The sequence below is a fragment of the Microtus pennsylvanicus genome, chromosome 7 (assembly GCF_037038515.1).
Source record: "Microtus pennsylvanicus isolate mMicPen1 chromosome 7, mMicPen1.hap1, whole genome shotgun sequence".
Classification (NCBI taxonomy): Eukaryota; Metazoa; Chordata; class Mammalia; order Rodentia; family Cricetidae; genus Microtus; species Microtus pennsylvanicus.
Window position 1 is genome coordinate 239,583 of NC_134585.1, and position 24,845 is coordinate 264,427.

Consider the following 24,845-nt stretch of genomic DNA (forward strand, 5'->3'; position numbering starts at 1 on the left):
ATATTGTTACCGTGAACCCACAGGAACTTGATTTTCTCCAAATCCAGAGAATGAAGACTTCATTACTACGCACTCTCCACCTGCTGTTAGGGGCTTCCCTTGCCCTGACCCAGACCTTTGAAGGTGAGTTCAGGTCTTGAGGGAAAAGTCTTTTATAGGGAGAATATCTGGAAAGCTTGCCTAGCCAGACACTCCCAGCTGGGCTGCTCATCATATCCCACTCCCTGAGCCCTGCACCTTCTGCTCCCTTTCCACCACTTGCCCTGGGTCCCCGTGAAAAGAGGGTCAAGCCAGACATCAGCCCCTTGCTTACTCCAGGTTCCCACTCCTTGCGATATTTCGACATCGCAATATCAAGACCTGGCCTAAAGGAAGCCCTCTACATGACTGTTGGTTATGTGGACGACACAGAGTTCGTGCACTTCAACGGTGACGCAGTGAATCCAAGGTTTGAGCCCCGGGTGCCCTGGATGGACCAAGTGGGACAGGAGTACTGGGATCACCAGACACGCATTGGCAAAGGCGCAAAACAGCAGATTCAAGAGTACTTTCAGAACCTTCAAAGCTACTACAACCAGAGTCAGAACAGTGAGTGACCTTGAGCCCAAGTAGTAGCCTAGCTTCTTTCACAACTCCCTGTGACCCATTTCAAATTTCAGCCTAAGGCAATTACTCTATAGAAAGCCTTCACCTGGAAGAGCTGGGAGGAGGGGAGTTCTCAGTTTAATGTCAAATCTGGTTGGGTGGGAAGGGAGGATAAAAGGAGTGGGCCAAGTGGGTGGGGCTGACTTGTGGGATGGGGCCAGGTTCTCACACCATCCAAAGGATGACTGGCTGCTACATTGGACCGAACGGCCACCTACTTCATGCATACCGTCAGTTTGGCTATGATGGGCAAGATTACCTCACCCTGAATGAAGATCTGAGCACCTGGACTGCAACAGACATGGCAGCTGAGATCACCAAGAGAAACTGGGAGACAACTAATGAGGCTGAGTTCTGGAGGATCTACTTGCAGGGAACTTGTGTGGCCTCGCTCCTTAAATACCTGGAGATGGGAAATAAGACTCTACTGCGCACAGGTACTAGGGGCAAAAATACTCATCCTAATGAGTTGGAGCTCAGACCTGCCGTGATACAGTTTCTCAGCCCCATTCAGTCTGAACGAGAAGTATTTTTTTCTTGGTAACCCTGAGTCTCCTACCCTACGCTGATTCACCCTGATTCTAGAATTGAAAACAAGTGAGACTGCACCCCCCACCCTATTCTACTGACTGTTCCCAAAAAGGTCTCAAGAATACCACTGAGCCTCAAGGGGAAAAAATGTAAATGTGCAAATTTTCCAACTCTTCACCCTCAGATCCCCCAAGGCACATGTGACTCATCACCCCAGACCTGAAGGAGACGTCACCCTGAGGTGCTGGGCCTGGAGCTTCTACCCTGCTGAGATCTTCCTGACCTGGCAGAGGGATGGGGAGGAACAGACTCAAGAAATGGAGTTTGTGGAGACCAGGCCTTCAGGGGACGGAACCTTCCAGAAGTGGGCAGCTGTGGTGGTTCCTTCTGGGGAGGAGCAGAGATACACATGCCATGTGCAGCATGAGGGGCTGCCTGAGCCCCTCACCCTGAGATGGGGTAAGGAGGGAGTGGGTGCAGAGCTGGGGTCAGGGAAAGCGCAAGTCCTTCTGGAGACCTTGAGCAGGGTCAAGGTTGAGTTTTGAGATCAGGGTTGTATATATTTTGTTTCTTTCCAGGCAGAACTCCCCAGTCTTTCATCCACATCGTAGTAGCTGCTGTTGGTTTGGTTTTCCTGGGAGCTTCATTGGCTGCTGTGGTAATGTGGAGGAAGAGCTCAGGTAGGGAGAGGGGCAGCCTGAGTTTTCTTTCTAACTGAGGGACACCAAGCCCCAGAATATTTTCTATACCTCCTTGCTGGGAAAGGGTGTGTCCCATTATTCCCAAAGGCATAATTCTGAATGTCATATTCCCAAATATTTAAATCTTAGAAGCTCAAAATTCCAAAAATACAATATTTTTGTCTTTAATTTTAATTTAGTTAAAAGCACTAAGTTACATTTAAAAGGTACTTACTAAAAAAATGAAAAACATAAAAGCATGTCAGAACAGGAGCACCCATAATGGACTAGGCCCTCCCCTATCAATGACTAATTAAGAAAATGGCCTACAACCAGACCTTATCAAGCATTTTTACAATTGAAGTTCTCTCCTCTCAGATGACTCTAACTTTAACTTATGTCAAGTTAACACACACACACAAAAAAAAAAAAAACAGCCAGTGCATCCTCTATGCACACGTTTGTTTTTTTTTTTTTTTTTTTGCCAACCAGCCACAGATTCCACCTGCTCCTTCAGACACATGAAGCTCTAAATCCTTAAAAATGTACAGTATTGAAGCTGGAGAGCTGGTTGAGAGTCCTTACTGCTCTTGCAGAGGTCCGTGGTTTGTTCCTCAGCACCCACATCAGGAGGTTCACAACCTTCTGTACCTTCAGGTCCAGGTGATCCAATGCCGTCCTCTCTACAGGCACTCCGCATGCATTGTGCACATTAACTCACACATGCACACACAAACACCACACAAACACAAAGTAAAATAAATAAATGTTTAGAATTGGTGTTTGTGTTATTCAGTGTTGTCTTTCAGAATTATGTTCAGCACAGACTGGGATTTAAAGTCCATACCGTATACATGTGCAACCTTGACCTCTGTGCAGATACTCTGTCATAAATGGAAAAACAGGACAGATTTATCACCATGTTTGTTGTGGGTCTGATTCCCAGGAGCCAGAGGTCAGAGGAGCAGGTCCCTCTGAGGGCAGACGGCAGGAGGACAGTTGAACATCTTTACACTTGCTTCTTCAGTCTTCTCTGATTCTGCAGTCAGAATTCTGAAATTTCCCGGTGTCAGGACTAGGATTCTTTCCACATCTTAATAGCCCTGCTGCTCCCCTAGTCCCTCATAGATTATTCTCCCCCACAGGTGGAAGAAGCCACAGATATGCTCATGCCAGTAATAACGATGGGGGTGAAGTGCATGGAGGAGCTGAGCCAGATGATAATCCCTCCTTTAGCCCCATCTCCTGTGGACTCTAACCAGGTCTTGTTTTATTCTGTCTCAGGTAAGACATTTCCCAAGGATCCGATGCGTTTTTCTTGGGGCAAAACTTTGACATGATAGAGGTTATGAAATGGGAGGAAGTTTGAGCAGAGAATAGATTCCTGGTCTATGGAGTGAGGACACAGGTGTGTAATGGGCTATTTAAAGTATCACCAATCTCTGTGACTGACCCGAATTCTTTCCCGATTATTTTCTTCCATAGTATAAGATCACACCGTATGTGGATACAGATCCAGAGAGGTTTTGTTTGGATCTCTTATTCTCCATGTGGTGGTTTTAAGAACTCCTGACTTCTCCTTCTGTAACTGGCATCTGATTGTGTCCAAGTACCAGTCTACTGTCAGTTCTGTGGGAGAAAGTAAGGACCTCAGCCCAGCCCTGAGCTCCAAACCCCATTCCAACAGGATGTGTCACCCACCCTGTTCCAGCAAATGCGGAGCTGGGAAGTCTCCAACCCCTGCTGAGCTTTGGCTTTCCCTGATAGTAGCTTCTTGCTTCCTTATGGAAAACAGATGTTGGCAGGCATGGTGGTACTCCCCTGTAATCTCAGCACTCTGAAAGCAGATGTGGCCAGGTGTTTGTGTGTCTGAGAGCACATTAGTCTATATAGCAAGTTCTGGGCCCACCAAGGCTACATAGTGAGATCTTGTTAAAAAAAACAAAAAGAACCATAGGTGCAAGATTTCTTTTTAACTTGTAGATGTAAGGTGTGTGTTGGGGGGGAGTTCATTAAAAGGGCAATGTCATTAAAAGTGTCACAAAAAACTTGACAAGAAATAAAATCTGAAAACATCCAAGACCCATGTGTTTGATGTGCTGAGTAGGGCTATAGGACGTGACTGGGCTTGGTCACGGCTCTGCCTTCTGTGGATTTGGATGTAGTCATCCTTAGCCAGGTCATCTCACCTCCTCTCTCCCTGACCTTCAGTATAATGTTCTTCCACCAAGACCTGCAATCTTTTTTTTTTAAATTTATTTATTTATTAAAGATTTCTGTCTCTTCCCCGCCACCGCCTCCCATTTCCCTCCCCCTCCCCCAATTAAGTCTCCCCCCCAGCCCGAAAAGCAATCAGCGTTCCCTGTCCTGTGGGAAGTCCAAGGAACCCCCACCTCCATCCAGGTCTAGTAAGTTGAGCATCCAAACTGCCTAGGCTCCCACAAAGCCAGTGCGTGCAGTAGGATCAGAAACCCATTGCCATTGTTCTTGAGTTCTCAGTAGTCCTCATTGTCCGCTATGTTCAGAGAGTCCGGTTTTATCCCAGGCTTTTCCAGACCCAGGCCAGCTGGCCTTGGTGAGTTCCCAATAGAACATCCCCATTGTCTCAATGTGTGGGTGCACCCCTCGCGGTCCTGAGTTCCATGCTCGCAAGACCTGCAATCTTATGAATTCAAAAATACCTGGGCCTTGCAGAAACAGCTCAGTCTGCTCTGGCCTAAATTTGGCCCTCAGACTTCATCATTGTGTTCTCACTTTTTATTTGTGTGCACGATGCCTCTTTTTAAATCTCTTTCTCCTCTGCATGTCTTCATCTCTGACAGTAATGCGGTGTTTTGTCTATCATTGTCCCCAAAAGACCCTGGGAATCTCCTAAAAGCAGGTGGAAGTGCGTTTTCAGGATTTTTAACTCTTTCCTTCCTACAGCAGTTTTCATGGATTGAATTACCCATCTCTTCTGAAATCTTTTTAAAGAATTTAAACTCTGAAATTATCAGAGAGGAGATATTTAATAAACTGACGTAAAATTGTATTAAAGTCCTGTCTTCTTTGCTCACCTGTCCCTCTTACTGCCCTGAGCTCTTGTAAGGCCCTGCTCAATCCCAAGATCTTGGACATATATGTAGATAGTGTGTTGAGTGTGTATATGTGTGTGTGTGGTTTAATTTAATTTAATTTTTTGGTTTTTTGAGACAGTGTCTCTCTGTGTAGCATTGGAGCCTGTCCTGGAACTAGCTCTTGTAGACTAGGCTGGTCTCCAACTTGCATAGATCTGCCAGTCTTTGCCTCCGAATGCTGGGATTAAAGGCACATGCCACCACCTCCTGGCTAGTTTAAATTTTTAGGAGGATGTAAAGCCGGGCCCATAGGTCAAGCATCTTTATTCTACCACCACTTGTGCTAGCCAGTGCTCTACTGTGCAATATGCTGCCAGCCACTCCGAGACAGAGACTCACAGTGAGCCTCAGGCTGGCCCTGCATTCCCGGTCCTCCTGCCGCAACCTCCTAAGTGCCTAGATGGGTTATACATTTTGAAGTAAGAAGTTATGCATGAACTATGGAATGTGAAGACTGCTTTAGAAGGAACAGACAGAAGGAAGAAAAAGAGCCACACTTCTGAGGAAGCTCATGTGTCTCTGAGCTCAGGGTGCGGCTCTTGTGCTGCAGGGGCCACAGAGAAGGGCTGGCCTAAGTCGCGATCAGGAAAGATCGTGCCTGCAGGAGTGGGGGTGTCTCTATAGTGATCGCTGATCCAGATGACATTCCTTGAGGATTGTCTACATGACACAAAATTTTAACATATAGGATAAAACAAAGAACTGAAATACCAGGCCCGTATACCAGTCTTGTGGGGCATGTGTTGTAGTGAGAAGAGGCACTTGGTACACACTATGGAGTAGTAAATGAGGCTGGCAATCACATTCTGGGGGGACAAATGTTACAGGGAAGGATATCCAGAATGTAAGTGTGGGTGCAGGGAGGATGGCTGTTTTACTAGAGTTCTCAGTGTACACTTCATTGGGAAGGTTGGCTGTGAGGACAAATATAAAGAAAATGTAAAAAATAGTTATAAGAATGTCTTCAGGACATTTTTTCAAAGCAAGGGGATCCTTTAGTGCCCTCAGGAGAGGATCTCAGCATGTTCTAGAGGGATACAGGATCTAGGGTTGATGAGCAGCCACTGAGAGTGGATCAGTGCCCTCAGGGGAGGATCTCAGAGTGTTCTAGAGGGATACAGGATCTAGGACTGATGAGCAGTCACTGAGAGTGGATCAGTACCCTCGGGGGAGGATCTCAGAGTGTTCTAGAGGGATACAGGATCTAGGACTGATGAGCAGTCACTGAGAGTGGATGAGAGGTGCAGCTGGTCTTGTAGATCTAAAACAGACCAGAGGATGATTAGTGTGGTGAGGCAGTTTTAAACAAACAGAATATATGTGGCTATTTTGCAAGGGTCCCTCCAGCTTCACAGATGAGAATGGAATTAAAACAGAAAGACAAGACTGGCAAAACTTTGGGAACAGCATAGGAAACTCTTCGGTCTTCCAGATGACAACTGGTGACGTTGATTCCAGGAACTGCTTATGAACAGTTGAGATAATGAAAACGATGGCATGGTCTATGCATGTCAAAGACAAGCTTTGTGGCTTCTGTGACCAGACCAAATCCAGAAGGTTAAAAATGTAAGAAGAGTAAAAAATACATTAAAATGATGAAAATATGATGACAAAGATGGAATTACCTTCAGCTGAGGATAAGGATCCTACAAGGTGTATATGACAAGAGCATCTGTGGAGGAGATGCTGAGCTGATGGGTTAAAGGCTCTTCCACCATGCCCAATTTGTTCAGGGACTAGAACCCAGAATATGAACAGGGCCTAGGCAGGGAAGGTAATGCATTGGAGAGATATTGGTAAGAAGAGATTTTATTAAATGGCAGAGTTGGGAGATATTTTGTACAACAGAGTAACTCTAGTCTTATAACAATTAATTGTATACTTTAAAGTTTCTAAGAGAACAGATATTAAATGTACTCATCAAAAATTATTCTTAACTTGGTGATATTGCTAAGGCACCAACTCATGTACATATTAGTCAGTTTTCTTAATCATTCCACTGTGCATTTACATAAAAACATCATGCTACACATAAGAAATATATACAATTTACTTGTTAATTAAATTATAATAAGATAATTTAAATTAATCTATACTAATACAACATCTCCTCTCAAACTCATCTTTGCTTGCTGCATTAATTTCCTGGAATGATGAGAAAAAAATGAATACTTGTTCTCTTAAGATAAGGTACTAATAACAGACCAAAGAACTTATTTCCCCAAAATCTAATTTGGCAAACCAAGAAGTTTAATTAGTGTTACTGATAAGAGCATATATAAAGGCCTGCCTACAAGAGTGTGAATAACGTATGAGTGGCTACATCCCTGAAGAAGCACCCCCCTCGGTTTATGGATCTGTGGGGAAGGACACATACTCTTGATATCACATGCTGCCTTGATAGACCCCTCACGGTAAGCCTTCTGTGCTGTCTTGTGACTTGATGTCATTTGTCTTGCATGCCCCTGTGTCCCACCTTTAACATCTCATAAAACAAAAAGAAATAAAAACACCAATAATAAGAACTTCCTGGAGGTGGATACCTAAACGTCTTTATTTTCTCTTTGCTTTAAATCTTAAGGCTTTAACTGTATAGAGGGAGGCTGTGAGGCCAGGTGGCTACTGGTTAGCTGATGTTGATTTTATCTCGGGGTAAAATATTTAGGGGTCTTTGAATCCTCAATTGCTTAGGAAACAGTTATCTCCTTTTCAGCAGGCTTGGGTCTTCCTTCATGCTCTAACTCCTGCATTCATGGCTCTCTGCCTACCTCTTCTGAGTAGAGAAGGATAGGGTGGCCCAAGAAGAGCCTGGCATCCAAGGATTCTCGTGACTGTCTTCAGTCCCTCACCCTCTTCTTGCCATTGCTAACCCTAAGAATCCCTTCTGTCATTGACCGTGCCAGAGGAACAGTGAGTTGCAATTGAAGTTCCAGGTGTCCTCCCACAAGAAGGGAACCCTCTGATGGGCCAATCTTGTTTAGGCAAGACCACAGGACTGCAGAACCTAGAATATCTTTTGTTTCTGCTGTGCCTTTATGTGTTTGCTGCAGCTCTCTTTTTCTGGTATCTGACACTGTGTGAGTAGACATAGGGAGATCTCCACTGCCTGCAGTATAGTGTCTTTGTCTTATGCCTGTTCTACTGGGCATTTTTACCTGTGGAATTGTCAAGAAGATGACCCCCTCCTTAGCTGTACTGTCCAATTTGATAATAATAATAATAATGATAGCCTATACAGAGTTTTAATGAATAAAGTGAATACAAGAATATGTTTCATAGCTAAGACTCATGAGCCCCACTCTAGAAGCTGCTCAGGTTAATGTCTGAAAGGAAAGCTCCTGAGTCAGGAGCCCGGCTGTCTCTAATTCTCTTAATGCTGAAAAGTGGTGGTCATGTACAATTAGCTAAAACAAAGCCTCAATATAACTTCAGGTTAGATCAGATGCCTTGCTAGTAGTTTTAAAATAAAGAACCCCAGAAAACAATCTAAGGTTCACAAAGACACATAGCTGGGCTGTTTGTCTCATTAGGTTAGGGTCAAAAATACAAAACAGCCTAATTGTTACTAGCTTCTCTTGCTAAACCTGGTTAATAAACAAAGGTGAGGATTAATTTTTTGCATCAATTCCTGACCTCAGCTTTCTGTTATTGGTAAATGGGTGTGCACCCTGAGAACTAGCGTTTATCTGTCTTTTATGTATAAAAGTTTACTTTGTAACTCCCTCAAAATCACCTTTCATAATTAAGTAATTTATTCTTTCTTTTTAACCACAATTTGCGGCCTGCCAACAAAAAAAAAAAGTTGACTGAGAACAATGCCTCTTGCTTGCTTATTATCTAGACATATTGTGTGTGGGCTATGGGAATGACTCTTTTTGAATCATGGGGAGATGAAAAACATGTTTTTACTTATAATCATTTACTTGAAAAATGGAATGCAACTGTTTTGACTCTTGTGCTGCCTGGAAGATTCTATTGGGGTATAAAAGCTGTAGCAAATATAGGAAGAAAATAAAGAAGAAGCCAATCAAGAAAGTTTGTGGGTGCCTTTTTCCCTAACGCCACCTCAGATAGAAAAGTTTAGCCTCACCAACTCCGTGGACTCCTGTCAAGCCCTGTGCTGCTGGAGGCTGGCCCCCTCGTACCCTTCATCTTTAGTTGCCCAGTCACCTACCTGGGCAAAGCTCATCAGAACTTCCTGATCCTTCCTAATGTAGTGCCTGATCATCTTGCTTTCACCAGTGCTTTCCCGTTATTCTAGTCACAGTTTCTACAAGCTCACCTTAGCTTCCATATCCGACTTTGTTGCTGTCTAGGGGTACAGAAATGGGCTCATTTTCTCTGCCGATTGAAGAATTAAAAGGCAGGAAAGAAGTGTTACCAGAAGTCTTGAGGAGCCCCAGCAGAGCCATCAGGTAATACCTGGGAAGCCAGAGTCCCCTCTTTGGGGTTCTAAGTCCCATTATTAAGCAGATTTAAAAACAGACACAAACTGAAGCTGGAAGGAAAGGAAAAACCTCAAATGGAAGCTAGAGGGAAATTTATTAGTGCTTAAAAAGAAATCCCAGGGCAGGCAGCCTGCAAATCTCACAACTGCCAGGAAGGAAGGAAGGAGGTGGGGGGGGGGGCAGGATGGAGAAGTGAAGAAGCAAAAGCCATGTTACTTGAGATAAAGCAGTACACATTTCATAGTTAGTTACAGAGTTTAAAAGCATGCTTAGGTTCTAGCCAACATCCAAAAGAAAACAAATAAGGAGAAAAAGAAATAGTTACACCTTTCTGAGACTCCTGCTTCAGAAAGGTGGGCAGGCCCAGCCCAGTCTTCAGGAGGGGTAGGCTAAGCTCTAGGGACTTCACTAGTGGACAAGAATTCTGAGTGGGAAAAGCACATTGTCTTAAAGGGAAACAACTTCCTAGGGCTGGTCCCTAGCCAGGTTCTTAACTAGCCCCACTGGATTAACCCTTAAGCGAGAAAAGTTGGAGATGCCTCTACCAACAAGTAGATTCTGTTCTTAAAGTACCACCCTGCTGTCTTTGTATGCTTGGCATATGTCCTTTAACATTGATCTCCAGCTCTGTCTGTGTTGTGATGATAGATTTCTTCCTTCCTGCAGTTGAATAGTTTTCCTTCGTTTCAGAGAAGACTCATGGAACTCAGGAAAATGCTATGCTCATGATTTTAGTTTATCATAAACAGGATACGCTAAGAGCTTGGGAAAAGGACAAAGGGAAAGTTCTGTGAGGTCCTCACAGTGTACAACCCTTCTAAACACTGATGTGCAAACATGTGGACCTCACCTTGGTATTGAGTTTCTACTAAGACTTCCTTACATGGCTTTATTTTTTTTCTTTTTGACCTCATAGCTGAACTTAATCTCTAGCCTTCCTCACTAAAGAATCAAGCTATTGCCACCAAATCCTCAGATTTCTAATCATATAATCTTTTTGTCATAACCAACCTCCCATCTGAGGTTTGTTTGGTGCCTACCATAAATCTATTGTGAATATAAACTCAGGCAAGCGCCAGATGGCCCATGAGTTACTAAGACACTTAAGGTTTATGCAGCTTTCTTCCAGGAATGCAGGGCAAAGACCAGACAAGTTATCTAATATATATCAAGAACCTTGTCACATCTCTCTCAGTCCCTCCTACCTTCTTTTAGATTTCCACATCACTTAATTACCTGGGCATATGTGCCATGGATATTGTTAAACCCCTTGACACACTGAAATTCATATTTTAAAATACTATAGAATTGTTTTGCTTATTCCCATGTGATTTGAACTTCTTATTTTTCATGAAATACTCAAAACCCCTGAGAGAGGGGGAAAACGTTAACTCACCGTTTACTACAGAGAAATGCCTTCATATACATAAGATACGAATCTCATTGGTGTCCTCCATGGAGCTGGTGGTCTTTAAACAACTTTTTCCCAAAGATCTTCTTCAGAGCCAACATCACCTCTTTGTTCCTAAGGGTATAGATGAGGGGGTTCAGCACTGGGGTGACTGCACTATAGATGATGGCCACCACCCGGTCCTCACTCATGGCTGAGGCCGTGGCAGGGCGGATGTATGTGAAGCCAACAGGTCCGTAGAAAAGACAAACCACCATAAAGTGTGAGGTGCACGTTGACAGAGCCTTTCGTAGCGCTCTGCAGGACTGGTTCTTGAAAAGAAGAAAGGCAATGATGTAGAAATAGGAGAGGAGGGTAAGAAGAAAGGCTCCCATGGATATGCTGCCCGTAACAACAGAAAGAAGCCTCTGATTGAGCACTGTGTTGCCACAGGCCACTTCTAAGAGGGGCTTGACATCACAGAAGAAGTGACTGAGTTTGTGAGAGTGGCAAAAGTTCAAGTGAGCAGTCATGACAGAATGCATCAGAGCATAGAAGAAGCTGGTGATCCAGGCCATAGCTGCTAACAGGATGCACAGCTGGGGATTCATGACAGCAGTGTAGCGGAGTGGGCTGCAGATAGCCACGAAACGGTCGAAGGCCATCACAGCCAGCAAGATGGCCTCCGTGCTTCCCAGAAAGTGGAAGAAGTGTAGCTGGGTGATGCAGCCGAGGAAAGATATGGTTCTGTGCCTGGAAAGGAGGTTGATGAGAACCTTGGGGAGAGTCACCGAAGAGTAACAAATATCCAGGCAGGAAAGGTTTCCTAGAAAGAAGTACATAGGGGAGTGGAGTCTTCTCTCCAAAGTGATGATCATTAATATCACTCCATTTCCAGCCAAATTCAGCAAGTAAATGGTTAAGAACATCATAAAAAAGATGGGCTGCAGGTCATGGGCACTGGTCAGACCAAGCAAGAGGAACCCATCCACCGAAGTGGCATTCTCCATCACTAAGGGAAAATATACGGAGAGCAATGTGTTGTATTTTCTTAAAGTATTACTCTTAGGAACTAAGTGAAAAGCAAGCGGACTCTACGGAGAAACCTAGGGTGCGGTGCTGTGAAGAGCATTTGGGAGTCAGGGCTCATTTACTTACAACAAAGTTAGAAATCAGTATATATGATAAATTCCAAACCTATAAAATTGTTTCTGACTAATAAGAGAAGCATGTTAGGACTAAACCAGATATAGATAAGGACACTTTTTGCAGGATCTAACCATAACCTTCCACACAGCATGAGAATCAAGGTTTACACTTGTTGAAAGCACAAAGACTAAGAGAGTAATTGTTTATCTTCTGATTTAGGTTCTGATAATCCTGCAGACACAGCAGAGTGGGAATTTCCCCCACTTCTCCTGAAACTCAAACACTGACAAGGGATTTCTACATCCTCCCTGACCACCTAAATCTTCAGTGAGGTAAAAGGAAGATTGTGAGTTTGAGGCCAGTCTGGGCTACAATGTGAGACCATGTTTCAAAAGAGGGAGGGAGAAAGAAAAAGAAAGGAACCAGGTGACAGGAGTTATAGGTAGAAGGAGAGGAAGGGGGAGCACACAAACCTCAAATATCATGTAAGTAAAGGAAAAGTAAGGCAGTCTGCATCACAGGATTGCAGCACAGCTGCAGGGCTCTGAGTGTAGCTCAGAAAACCTTTAAATCCTAAGCAATTCCAGCAGTATCACAACACCATCTTCAATGAGATTATCTTGAGAGAAGGGGAGCTAGCAGGAGGAAGACAAAGCACAGCGTGAACACTGACACTGACGGTGAAGGGAGGGGCAGAGTAGTTTAAGAACAAGGGAAACTACCATTTGAGAAAGAAACCAACCGCACAGGCTCAACAGAAGGTGGAGCCCTTGGGCTGAGTTGAGGCATTGGGGAAAGTGTATGGCCTACTTTCCACCACCACCCACGGGAAGAGTCTCTGATAATTAGTGCCCAGAGTATCAGAATACAATACAAACTCCCGGTAAGTAGCTTTAAACGCTAAAAGAATGGTAGTCAAATATACAATCCAATGTCCTAACATGCCTCTCTATACAATTGATTAAATAACCAGCCAAAAAGTATCTGAGGATATGAAGAGCTGAACAACGCAGCTTCCACGTTCATTTAGCGCATGTAAAGCACTGAACTGAAAGATAAAAGAAGTCATGCTATCACTAGGGCACACTGAACATTTACTAAGTCAAGCATAGACTGAGTCCTTTTTAAAGTTTGGGGATTTTTTGTTTGTTTTGTTGCTTGTTTGTTTTTATTTCAGAAAGCTGAACTATTCAAATAGTTTTTTGAAACTTGAACCTAAAGAAAATAAGGCATAAATAATAAAAATAGCATGAATTTTACAATAAAAAATGTATAGCAGAAAAATCAACAAAGACAGAACTTATTTTAAAAGACTGTGAAAACTAATGCCATAAGATATATGTTACCAACTTAAAAGACAGTCTGTTTGCAGATATGATCAATGTTAAGAAAACAGAAAACAATCAAGTATCAACAAACACAGTGTCATGTAAAAAAAAAAAAGAATTTACAGCCACAGCTGCACTGTAGTTCTTCAAAACTTAAGCCTTTTCCTCAGTAAAATGAAAGCTCAGCCTAGATATGGGGAGGGGCCTTGGTCCTGCCTCTAAGTGATGTGTCAGGCTTTGTTGACCCCCCATGAAGAGCCTTGCCCTTTCAGGGTGTGGGGGGGAAGGGTGGGGTGGGGGAAAGGGTGAGTGGGATGGGGAGGAAGTGGGACCAGGGATGGCTGCGTGGAACGAGAAAAGACTGTGTTAAAAGTAAATAAATAAATGAAAATGTAAAATATATTACCGTAAAATCTTACACATTGTTTATAGAATATTCATTTATTAAAACCAGGAATTCAGAGTAGAACAGAAGTCCTTCAATCAGTGAATAGCAAAGCAAATTTTATATGCCAGAGAAAACAATTCTGCAACAACAGGAATGAACAAACTGGATGCAGTGCCTCATATTTGCCATCCCAGCACTTGAGAGACTGATGCAGGAAGGGGACCTGCCATAAGTCCCAGTCCAGTATGGGCTGCATAGTAAAACCCTGTCTTTGAAAAACAAAAACAATTGCAAAAAAGAAATGAAAAATTCAGTGAAATCCTCATGAATCTGCTTAAGCCTCTCCCAAGAGGTTTTACACCCAGGCTTTGTGCTTATGTAGCATGCTTTTACGTAGGCAATATCTAGAAACTGAGAACAGATAAGTAGTTCCCAGCTTGGCAGAATGTGGTGTACGAAGGGGCAGATGTGTAGCCATGAACATAAAAAGAATACTGGCTGGTCCCCGTGGTGAAGACGCTATTCTGTATTTTCAGTGCAGTGCTAGCTGTGAGGACACACATGAGATTATGAAGGAGTAGACACAAACACAGAACGGATGAGAGCAAGGACAGCTGGTTGATCACTGGACGGATGAACTGCAGCAGCTCAATAACCTGGCTGTAATCCTCTGCTATAATCTGTTACCTCTGGAAGAACGGAGTACGGGAACACAGCATTCTGCATTATTTAACGTCATAACTGCATGTTACAAAGATTACAGTTAGGACTGTAGTTTGACATCAAAGTATTTACAAACCAATTGTATTTTTGAAAATATTTAAATAGGAATTTGTCACGGTGAAATTTTGTACTATTTAAATGAAGATAAATTTTCAATTCTGTCAGAATTGAAATTTTTTTATAAAGATTTATTTATTATGTATACAACATTCCTTCCATGTATGTTTGTATGCCAGAAGAGGGCACCAGATCTCATTATAGATGGTTGTGAGCCACCATATGGTTGCTGGGAATTGAACTCAGGACCTCTGGAAGAGCAGTCAGTGCTCTTAACCTCCGAGCCATCTCTCCAGCCCCCTAGAATTGAAATTTTAATCAATTGCATAATTATTAAACTTTACTTGTACATGTCTCTCAACAAGTTGAAAATTATATACCACACCATTATGTTCACGTGACCATTTTAAACACAAGTGAATGAAAAGATTCTAAATACCCACAACTATGATGAAATTATTACATTTATAAAAGGAAATAGCATGTAGAATTTAAATACATATATGTATATGAATATGCTCAAAAATAAATCTTAACTACCAGATAAACTCATAAGATGTAAGTATGTACATCCATACATATATGCATACAGGTGCACACATAGGGATATACATTCTGAATTTCAGGATGATTTGCTGATTGACAAAAATCAAGATTCAGTACAAGGTGATCAAGGTGCTGATATTTCTCACTGAATCTTCTTTTGTGGGTAGTCAGTCCCTCTGAACATACCAGAAGAAACCATTAACCATCGTGATATCTGGGTAAAGGCCTGGAGGGCCAATGGACAAAGAAAACTATTAACCATCGTGATCTTTGGGGAAAGGCCTGGAGGGCGAGTGGACAAGAGTGTAGGGAATGCATGCCTCTTAGAACATTTTTTTTATTTTGTTGTTAAATATTAACATGCAAATTATTCAAAATATAACTCAAAGCATTTGTTTAAAAACAGGAAGGGGAAATTGTCCCTGACTAGAATGGTAAGATAGAAAAGTGGGCTGAGGATACACAAGTTTTAGCTCACTTATTCCATTCAAGAACATTGAGATTTGAAGTGAGTCATGGTCTATATTTTGCAATCTATGAAATAGAGATTATTTCTGCACACCTCTTTCTCTCAAAAACAACAAACCAAAAGGCATAAAGTAGAAATTTCACCAATTCCTCTGTGCATTTACTGGGTTAACTAATGGCTTAATATTACATATTCAGTGTTCGTTGACAAACCTCTTGAGGTCTTATTTCCCTTTTATAACAGTTTGTATCTACACTTTACCAACAAGATTCCCCTAACTGTGATGCTAAACTTAACGTCAGAGTTTGTGAAAACAACACACCAGAACATGAGGGAGTTGTGTCCTGGATTCAGTAAATGGCTTTAGCAAGGGTGGGGGACAGTTGTTTTGGAATTTTGTTGTCTGGCATGACCCATCTGGATTAGTCAGCATCAGAAGCAGTATGAAAATTTCAACACAGACAGCAAGGAGATGGCTGCCACGCACACATATATAAGAGAAATGTTCTAAATGTAAATGTTGATGGTGGGGAATTTCAAGAATCATGAACAGAGCAGAGGACATGCTAACTGACCTATGTGTGTAGCACGATTAATAAAAGCCCAGAGACAAATTTTGGGGTTCAGCCTGCTGATCAGAAAAGCAAAGCAGACAAGCCACTAGAGAGCTCTTACCTCTATGAAATCTTCAGACTGAAAAAGTAAGTTCCAGTCTCCTCCTGTCTTATATTCGTCTCCAGTGCTGGGATTAAAGGCGTGCACCACTACTGCGTAGCCTCCATGACTAGCTAGTGTGGCTTCTGGAATTAAAGCTGTGTGACACCACTGCCTGGCCTATGTGACTGGCTAGCATGGCTGTTTGGTTCTCTGGTCTTCAGGCAAGCTTTATTTATTAAAATACAAATGAAATATCACTACACACATGGTCAAGGACTTGGGTATACACACATGAAATAATTTAAGAAGTATATCCTACTATAGTTCACAAATTATTTTCATTTTTTCCTGAAATAGAACTACCCCTCTTCCACCAAAAACACTCCTACAGATTTGTGTGCTTATTTAACACCAAATACAGCCTAACTTGTTAACGACACTGAAATACAACCTGCTTCTCTGAAGCTCACTGATATTAACAGAAACTAAGAGATTAACCCTCTAAGTCTTTTCTCTCACCCTTCCCCTTATCTCCTCTCTCATCATTACACGCACACACATGCCCACTTCTACCACGAGATGCACTAAAGTCACACATATATTTCCAACATATTATATGCTTGGTCATACAACCTACCGTGAGCTCTGAACATTCTCCCCTGGCACATGTGCATGCCAAAAAAATCTATAAACAAATTAGGAAAATAAAAGACTTCCAGATAGTAAGGTGAACCTACTCAGTTTATGCTATAATTTTCACAAACTTAGCCAACTCTAGCCCCAGGTTACCCTTACTCACCCAATGCTGTGGTCTAAACTTCCTTGTCTCAGAAATAAATTGGTTCTAATAGTCCATGTGAAGGCATATTCCCCATAAGCCAATATCTCAGGAAGTAGAAGATCAAAAGTTCAAAGAGTTCACCTGGGCTACATAGTGATTTTCAGACAAGCTTTGGCTATATGGCAACCTGTCTAATAAAAAAAGGAAGGGAGTGAGGGGAGAAGGGGGAGAGAAGGAGGGAGGGAAAGAGAGAAATAGAAAGAGGGGGGAAACAAAAGAAAGTTTCTGCCAATATTACGCTTGCCCTTTAGTCTAAGCTGCTCTTCATACTTTAGAGTGGAAATAAGAACTTATCTATAAATACAGCGTTACTCTCAGCACACTCTCTATTCTGACAGCAGAAATCAGGGTGATTCCTCTCATACTTCCCCAGCAGCGTCTTGGGCATTCATATCTTGGGGTCCTCTCCCCAAGGATTCATTCTGTCCAAATTTCTTTTCCCATAAGTATTAATTTACTCCTTTTCCTTTTGTTCTAATCAAACAGTTTCATGAATGTTAAAAATAAAAATTTGGTAAAATGCTTTGCCAATTATGAAAGAGAAAAGAGTGGTCATAATATCAAAGCTGAGGCGGCACCGCCGCGTTCCTCGAGAATCTAACAACTGGTGAATGCAAAAGTCATGAAACTTAGAGCACTATGCTGCAAATTAAAATGAGGTCTTCATCTGATCATTTACCATCAGACACGGAAGACTGAGCAACCTAAGTGTTTGCCTAACTTCCCTGTGAGGACGGGTATTTATATAGACACTTGGGAAAAGTGGCAAGTGGGCCTATTGAAACACTGCAAGCCTTCTAATAAATTCATTTTGAATTGACATTATGATTAATATCATTTCTGACTATAAGTGGAGTAGTAATATATTTTGTGTCAATTCATCAAACATCACTAAAATCAACTTTAGATTCATCAGAATTTATGTCAATATTTTTGTTTATTTTTTAACTTTTGTCATCTTTTTATTGATTTTTATTGAGCTCTCCATTTTTCTCTGCTCCCCTCCCTGCCTCTCCTCTCCCCTTAAACCCTTCCCCAAGATCCCCATGCTCCCAATGTACTCAGGAGAATTTGTCTTTTTCTACTTCCCATGCAGATTAGATCTATGTATGTCTCTCTTAGGCTCCTCATTGTTGTCTAAGTTCTCTGAGATTGTGATTTGTGGACTGTTTTTCTTTGCTTTATGTTTAAAAACAACTTATGAGTGAGTACATGTGATAATTGTCTTTCTCAAAATGAGTTTTCTAGCTCCGTCCATTTTCCTGCAAAATTCAAGATGTCATTATTTTTGTCTGCTGTGTAGTACTCCATTGTATAAATGTACCAGATTTTCCTTATCCATTCTTTGGTCAAGGGGCATTTAGGTTGTTTCTAGGTTCTGGCTATGACAAACAATGCTGCTATGAACATAGTTGAGCACATGCCCTTGTGGCACGATTGAGCATCCTTCATATACATACCCAAAAGTGGTTGGATCAAAGACCTCAACATAAAGCCAGCCATATTGAACCTTATAGGAGAGAAAGTGGGAAGTACTCTTGAATGCGTTGGCACAGGAAACCACTTCCTGAATATAACCCCAGCAGCACAGACACTGAGAAACAATTAATAAATGGGACCTCCTAAAACTGAAAAGCTTCTGTAAAGCAAAGGACATGGTCAACAAGACAAAACGGCAGCCTACAATATTTGTGTTTTAATGCCATCTTTGTTTTCTCTACCTTTCAGAACTGTTTCCCGTGCCATTCAGTCAAGCTTGCCAACTGTGTTAATGAATCTGTATACAAGGCAGTTTCTTGTATCTGCGTTGACTCCGGGGATTCTTACTGGGATCACCAGTGCAAAGGGAGGACTTTAGAGCCTATGAAAAACTCCAGGGCTTCTCATAGTGACCAAAAGGTTGGACTGCAAGACCTCTTTGAAGATTCCCCACCAGAGTACCAATGAACATGCTAGAGGAACAGAGGCTCCCTTTCCAGTGTATTTACTGATCAGATTGCAAACCTTCCATTTTAAAATTATGTTCTGCAGAATTGAACAATGTGCCATGGATTCGACAATGTTTCCTTTTTTCTGTTAGCCAAAGCCACGCATAGGACTTTCTTGCTTCCATATTTTCTTTGTCTGGTGCATGTTAGAGGTTTCAGAATTCTGCTCTCTTCTCCTGCATGTTCTCTCTCTCTGTCTCTCTCTGTCTCTGTCTCTCTCTCTCTCTCTCCCTCCCTCCCGCCCTCCCGCCCTCCCTCCCTCTCTCCCTACCTCCTCCTTTCCCCTCTTAATCTCACACAATGCACTGTGGTATTTTGTAGTGACCATGAGGATACTTGGATAAGAGGTGATTTCCAGGGGTTCGAGGAAAAATCAAAATGTCAAGTGTTTCAATTGTGGTAAATAAGGTCACCTTAAAGGGATTATAAACAGAGCATTGCTAGAAACAATGTTTTTTCTAAACATAATAGATTCTTCCTGGGCTGCTGCCAAACTATATAGTTGCCTTGAAACCCAGTCAGACTTTTACGGTTCCATGAGGCAGCAATAAGCCTCACATCTTCATCAACATTGGTTTTGATTAGCAGTATCAATGCAGCAGCTCACAAACATCTATAACTCCAGTTGCAGGGGATTAAAACCCTCTTCTAGTCTCCACAGGCACTGGGCATTTACATGATGCACAGACTACGCCCAAGTGGGCTGGTATCTTACAGGCTATTGGCTGAAGGAGCGGAGAAGCACAGGCTCCTCTCACCTGGCTGTGGTGTCCACATTCTATGGAACACTCCTGGTCTTGTCCATTGCGCCCTCTGCTGTCCATTCCCAGCTCCTCTCCAAGGTTGTAGCCCTGCTCTACACAGTGGTCACTCCGATCCTCAACCCTGTCATCTATACCTTGAGGGACCAGGAGGTGCATCAGGCACTAAGCAGGTTTCTCTACTGCAAAGCACCTGAAATGTGACCTATAGGGGATAGTGAAGGTTTTCTATTGGACTTTAAATGCCTTGATTGAAAAGCTTCCTGGATTATGCCCAAGGGAACAATAACAGTTAGTTCAACAATTTCCAAATTGGTTTAAAAGACTATGTGAACTACTATGAATTGTTTATTGAACACACCATAAAGAGTGCACCAATTAAATCATTACTCAGTACAGACATGGACTAAATTGTCGCACTGTAGCCTGTTAATATATAGAGCACTGCTACTAATGATTAATGAAAAGAAAACTATAGAAACAAAACACCAATACAGAAAAAACTAGAACAATGCTCATTTCTTATTATTATAGTGTGAAATTGAAAGGTCCTTTTCTATTGTGTGTATTTGGGCTTGAGCATGTAGACTTGATGATGAAATTTGCAATTTACTTTCCCATAAAATGCTACATCTTACTTTACACATATTATATGTGTGTATGCATACATATGGCAGCAATAATAAATTATTTTGAAAAGAATCCTGGGATATATTCTCCAATAAAAGAGAATAAAGTGATATCCTTTCTCAACCTGCTTCTGTTGACCTAGATTATTGCCAGCCTCACCAATTTCCTGACCTCTTACTTGTGATTTAACTTCTGTGAACTCTACAACTCCCTTTAACATGATTTGTCAGTGGCATCCAGTTTCAACTGGAGGAAGGATATTAGAGAAAAACAGAAATACTTAAAATCACTTGATCTTCTGAACAAGAGAGACTGTAAGGCCTATAAGGCTATCAGGGAGCTGTTGTTACTAAACCCCTAGTAGAAATTCTAAAATTATGAGATGACTGTAGTGATTGCGATGGAGAGTCATGCTTCAGGAAAATGAGTGTAAGAAGACAAAAGCTAGAGAACACAACATGTGTTATTTCCAACAGATTGTTGTGCTTATTACTTTTCTTGTTGCTGGGACAAAATACCTGACAGAAACAATTTAAGGACAAAGTTTCATTTTGTTCATGCTATGAAGAATACAGTACATGGGATGTGGAAGGGCTGGCAGCAGGAAAATGGGGTGGCAGGTCGCATCGCATCTGTGGTCAACAGTGAAGAGTGACAGTAAGGTAGGTTTTCTTCCTTTGCTCCTTACAATCATTTCAGGACCATCCTATGGAACAGATGGTGCCACCCACATTCAGGATGGATCTTCTCTCCTCTGTGAATTCTCTCCAGAGACACCCTCACAGACATGTGTGTTCCAGGTGATTCCAAATCCAGTCAAGTTAACACTAAAGATTAGCCATAGCAATTATATAATTCTCCCATGAGCTACAATGTTAACGGACTCATTTTGCATATGTAGTAGTGATGTGGGGTGTGATTCTTCCTCAGTGACGATCCTTAATCCTGAAACTTTTCCACATTCAGGATCTTTCTCAATGAACTCTTAACATCCTTATTTCTCAGACTATAAATGAAGGGATTCAGGGTGGGAGTGACCAGGGTATACATGACAGCAGCAACCACCGCCCCGGATGAGTAAGAACTAGATGGAGGCTTCAGGTATGTGGCAAAAACTGTGCTGTAGAAGAGGAAGACCATAGAGAGGTGAGAACTGCATGTGGCCAGGGCTTTCCTTTTACCCTGTGCTGATGGCACCCTAGCCACAGCAAAGAAAATACAACCATAAGAACTCATAATGCAGAGAAGTGCACTAAGTCCTAAGATGCCAGCCAAAGTCATCATCAAGGTTTCGTTGAGGTGTGTATTAGAGCAAGAAAGCTGTAAGAGAGGACCGAAATCACAGAAAAAATGAGGAATCTCTTGGTTGTTATGAAAAGATAGCTGGGAGAGCAGCAATGTATGGGCCAGAGACACACAATGAGCTACTCCCCACGACCCAGCGGCCAGAACCCCACATCTGCAAGACGTCATTAGGAGTGGGTAGCGCAGTGGGTGGCAGATAGCAGCATAGCGGTCAACAGCCATGACTGCCAGAAGTAGGTTATCCATGTCTGCAAAAACAGCAAAGAAGTACAGCTGAGTGAGACATCCAGAGAACGAGACCGATCCATCTCCAGTCCACAAAACCTCCAGCATTTTCGGGGTTGTAGTGGTAATGAAACAAAGATCCACAAGGGAGAGCTGACTGAGGAAGAAATACATAGAGGTGTGGAGGTGAACATCGGCACCAATAGCTAACAGAAGTAGCAAGTTCCCCAGGAGGCCCAGCAAGTAGAGAGCTAGGAAGATACTAAAGAGGGGCAGCCATTTCTCTCGGTCTCTGGAAAGTCCTAAAAGGACAAAGCCTAGAGCCTGACTGCAGTTCATTCTGAGTCTTGTGTTTCAAGAAGGAATTGGTGTGAAGACAATTCACTCACTGCAGGCAAGAATAGGCGTCAATCCAGACCTGGTCCCTTGGCAATGTGTTTCCTTCATAGCACCAATTGAACAATGGAAACTAGAAAAGCAAAGGGAGGGACATGACTTAGAGTTCATTAAAAAATAGCTCCCTACAAAGATATAAAGATAATTTGTTGATGGGCAGTGGCTTCCTGGAATTCTCTAGGCGAAAGCTATCCTATTTAAACTTTGCCTTACATGATAGAATAACTACTTTCCTGTGAATCTTTTTTATTATGATTCCTTTAAAGGCAGAGGTTGCATCTTAGTACTTAACTCAGTGCTTACACACGGTGGGATTTCAATAAATTCTCCTGCCCATCTACAGAGTCATCACTCTGTTTGCAGCTCCAGCTGACTAGGAAGAGTGCTGCTGTTTACCTGAGTGACTCGCTGTGACCATTGTTGCCTCATCTAATGTGTTGTTCATAGTGCTGCTAAGACAGTTTCTTCAAAAACAAAAGCATATAGCTTATTTGCTTACAAACAGTTACCAGGGTAACTATATTTTTTATGAGACTGTATAAGTCTTTGTATGACTTCTAAGGCTCTAAGTATTTTTAATTTGGGGATATCTTACCAATCCTATCAGCAACAGTCACAACTCTTGGTACCAATTTTCTGTCTTGATCAGTTTCTGTTGCTAGCATAATGTTACAAATTAAGTAACAAAAAAGATTTATTTTGAATCACAGGTCAAGTAAAAGATAGGATAACCCATTTTGTCTGAGAGAACAGACAGCAACACACCAAGATGTGGGAAGTGTGTGTGAGAGGGGGGAGGGAAGAGAGAGAAAGAGACACCAAGATGTGGGAAGTGGGGGGGAGGCGGGAAGAGAGAGAGAGATTTGTGGATGCTCTTCTTAAGCCACTAGCATCTAATCATTGTGTTTGCCTAATCCAAAAGACAGCCAAAAGCTATATAACAGTAAGACTTAGTTTCCACCCTCTCAGTACTGAGTTTTTATGTGACTCTGAGAGAGAACAAATGGTTTCAACCCTTAGAGCTCATCCTTACGATCTCAATTTCTTTCCTGGGATGGCTCCTTATGCTTCTTTGATTGGCAGATCTACCTTGAACCTCCACAAATTACCACAATTGTGATATGAAGGAAGTTACCATATGTATATTTTATTTGGATATTTAGTAAGGTTTTAGGTAATTGTCTTATTCACAAGAAAATGAGGTATGTTATGATAGAGCAGAGCAGAATCTGATTTTCCTCTTCAAAGTGCTTGTCATAAAAGAAACAAATATCAATAAATGGATAAATTGACCAAAAGAAATTAGAAGCAGAAGGAGGCACTCCATTGTTCTCTTCTGTGGTTTATTTTATTTTACTATTTCAGGAAAGAAACACCTTTCCTCCAGGCATTGTGCTGCTACCATGACTTGAAAGCATCGGTGCATCTCTCCTCCATTCCTTCATATCTAAACAGTGTTATAACATTGTTCTCCACAAAATTTTCCTTGTTGCAGCCCCTTGCTCACCTTTTCTTTTCTTACCTTAAGTGGATATTTTCTCATCAACTTACTCAAAGCTTATTCCATCAACAGTACAGCTGACTACACTCATGTACTCTGATTACTATGACTCAAGCTGCAAACATTTTACAGAATTATATACTTTCTATTTTTGCCTCAACTTTCTTTTGCTCAAATAATAGGGAAAAAAGCTTTCCTATTAATTACATATACTCTACTGTGATTGGTTACCAGGAACTCTTACTGTGCCTCTGCCTACCTGTTCCACCCCTGGCCAGGCAGTATTGTTCTGGCTGGTCACCCGTAGTTCCACTAATTGTCATCCCTGACATCATGCACTCTTGTTATCTCTCATCTGATAATTCTTTATCTTTAGTCAAATATTACCAGAGCTTCAAGACTATGTTATAACTTTATCTTCTTCCCCACCATTAAACTACTATTAATACTTTACCTTTTATTATCCTATCTCTTATTAAATATATAGACAAAAGTGACCTGGTGCTTAGGTTGATATTGTCTGAAGGGGTTTTCCAGTTTCTGTGATATATAAATTTTCTCTCTTCAGCTAAATTGTGAATGAATACATGCCTCTTGTAAGGAGTTTTACTGGTCTTCAGAATAAGATGTCAGTCTGGAAGTTGTCTCCATATGACCTTGTCAAGGAGAGTCAGAATAAGAAAAACATTATTCTGTTTTAAAGGAAAAAATGGTCTTGCAAACCCACCAGGTATATGAAAGGAAATCTTAAAAGTGTAGAGAAAAATGTATTGTGCACTACTAAGAATAAGCTGACAGAGAGACTGCTCCAACACTTTGTCCCAATTTATCTTGTTTATTTTTCTATGTTTGTTTGTTTGTTTCTTTCTTCTTTTCTTTGTGATTCCCCGTCTTTTTATACCTCAGCAGTATTTCTGCTTTACTGCATTTTCTTCTTATTTATGTTTTTGCTCTTTCTTTTATATGAAGATTGGGTGAACAATGGAGATTTAGGAAGGAGTTCATTATGCTAATGCAATAAATTAAACTCTACTACTAGCAGAAAAGAAAGAAAAATATTCTTGTTCATCA

General features: G+C 41.7%; 2 protein-coding genes and 1 pseudogene across 2 annotated transcripts; 1 reads left to right on the top strand and 2 right to left on the bottom strand.

Moving 5' to 3' along the window:
- Positions 1–20,470, top strand: LOC142854116 (class I histocompatibility antigen, Gogo-B*0101 alpha chain-like; annotated as a pseudogene).
- Or12d3 (olfactory receptor family 12 subfamily D member 3) lies at positions 10,861–11,820 on the bottom strand. Its single transcript, XM_075979217.1, has one exon. It carries the CDS (start codon positions 11,818–11,820, stop codon positions 10,861–10,863), a length of 960 nt encoding a protein of 319 aa, XP_075835332.1.
- Positions 20,471–21,286: 816 nt separating the features above from the next.
- Positions 21,287–22,216, bottom strand: LOC142853582 (olfactory receptor 1f45-like). The gene has a single exon (XM_075978743.1). The coding sequence runs from the start codon at positions 22,214–22,216 to the stop codon at positions 21,287–21,289; it is 930 nt and encodes a 309-aa protein (XP_075834858.1).
- Positions 22,217–24,845: the final 2,629 nt, after the last annotated feature.

Excerpts from the sequence above, each read along its gene's own strand:
- Or12d3 (XM_075979217.1), bottom strand. The coding sequence starts at position 11,820 with ATGGAGAATGCCACTTCGGTGGATGGGTTCCTCTTGCTTGGTCTGACC.
- LOC142853582 (XM_075978743.1), bottom strand. The coding sequence starts at position 22,216 with ATGAACTGCAGTCAGGCTCTAGGCTTTGTCCTTTTAGGACTTTCCAGA.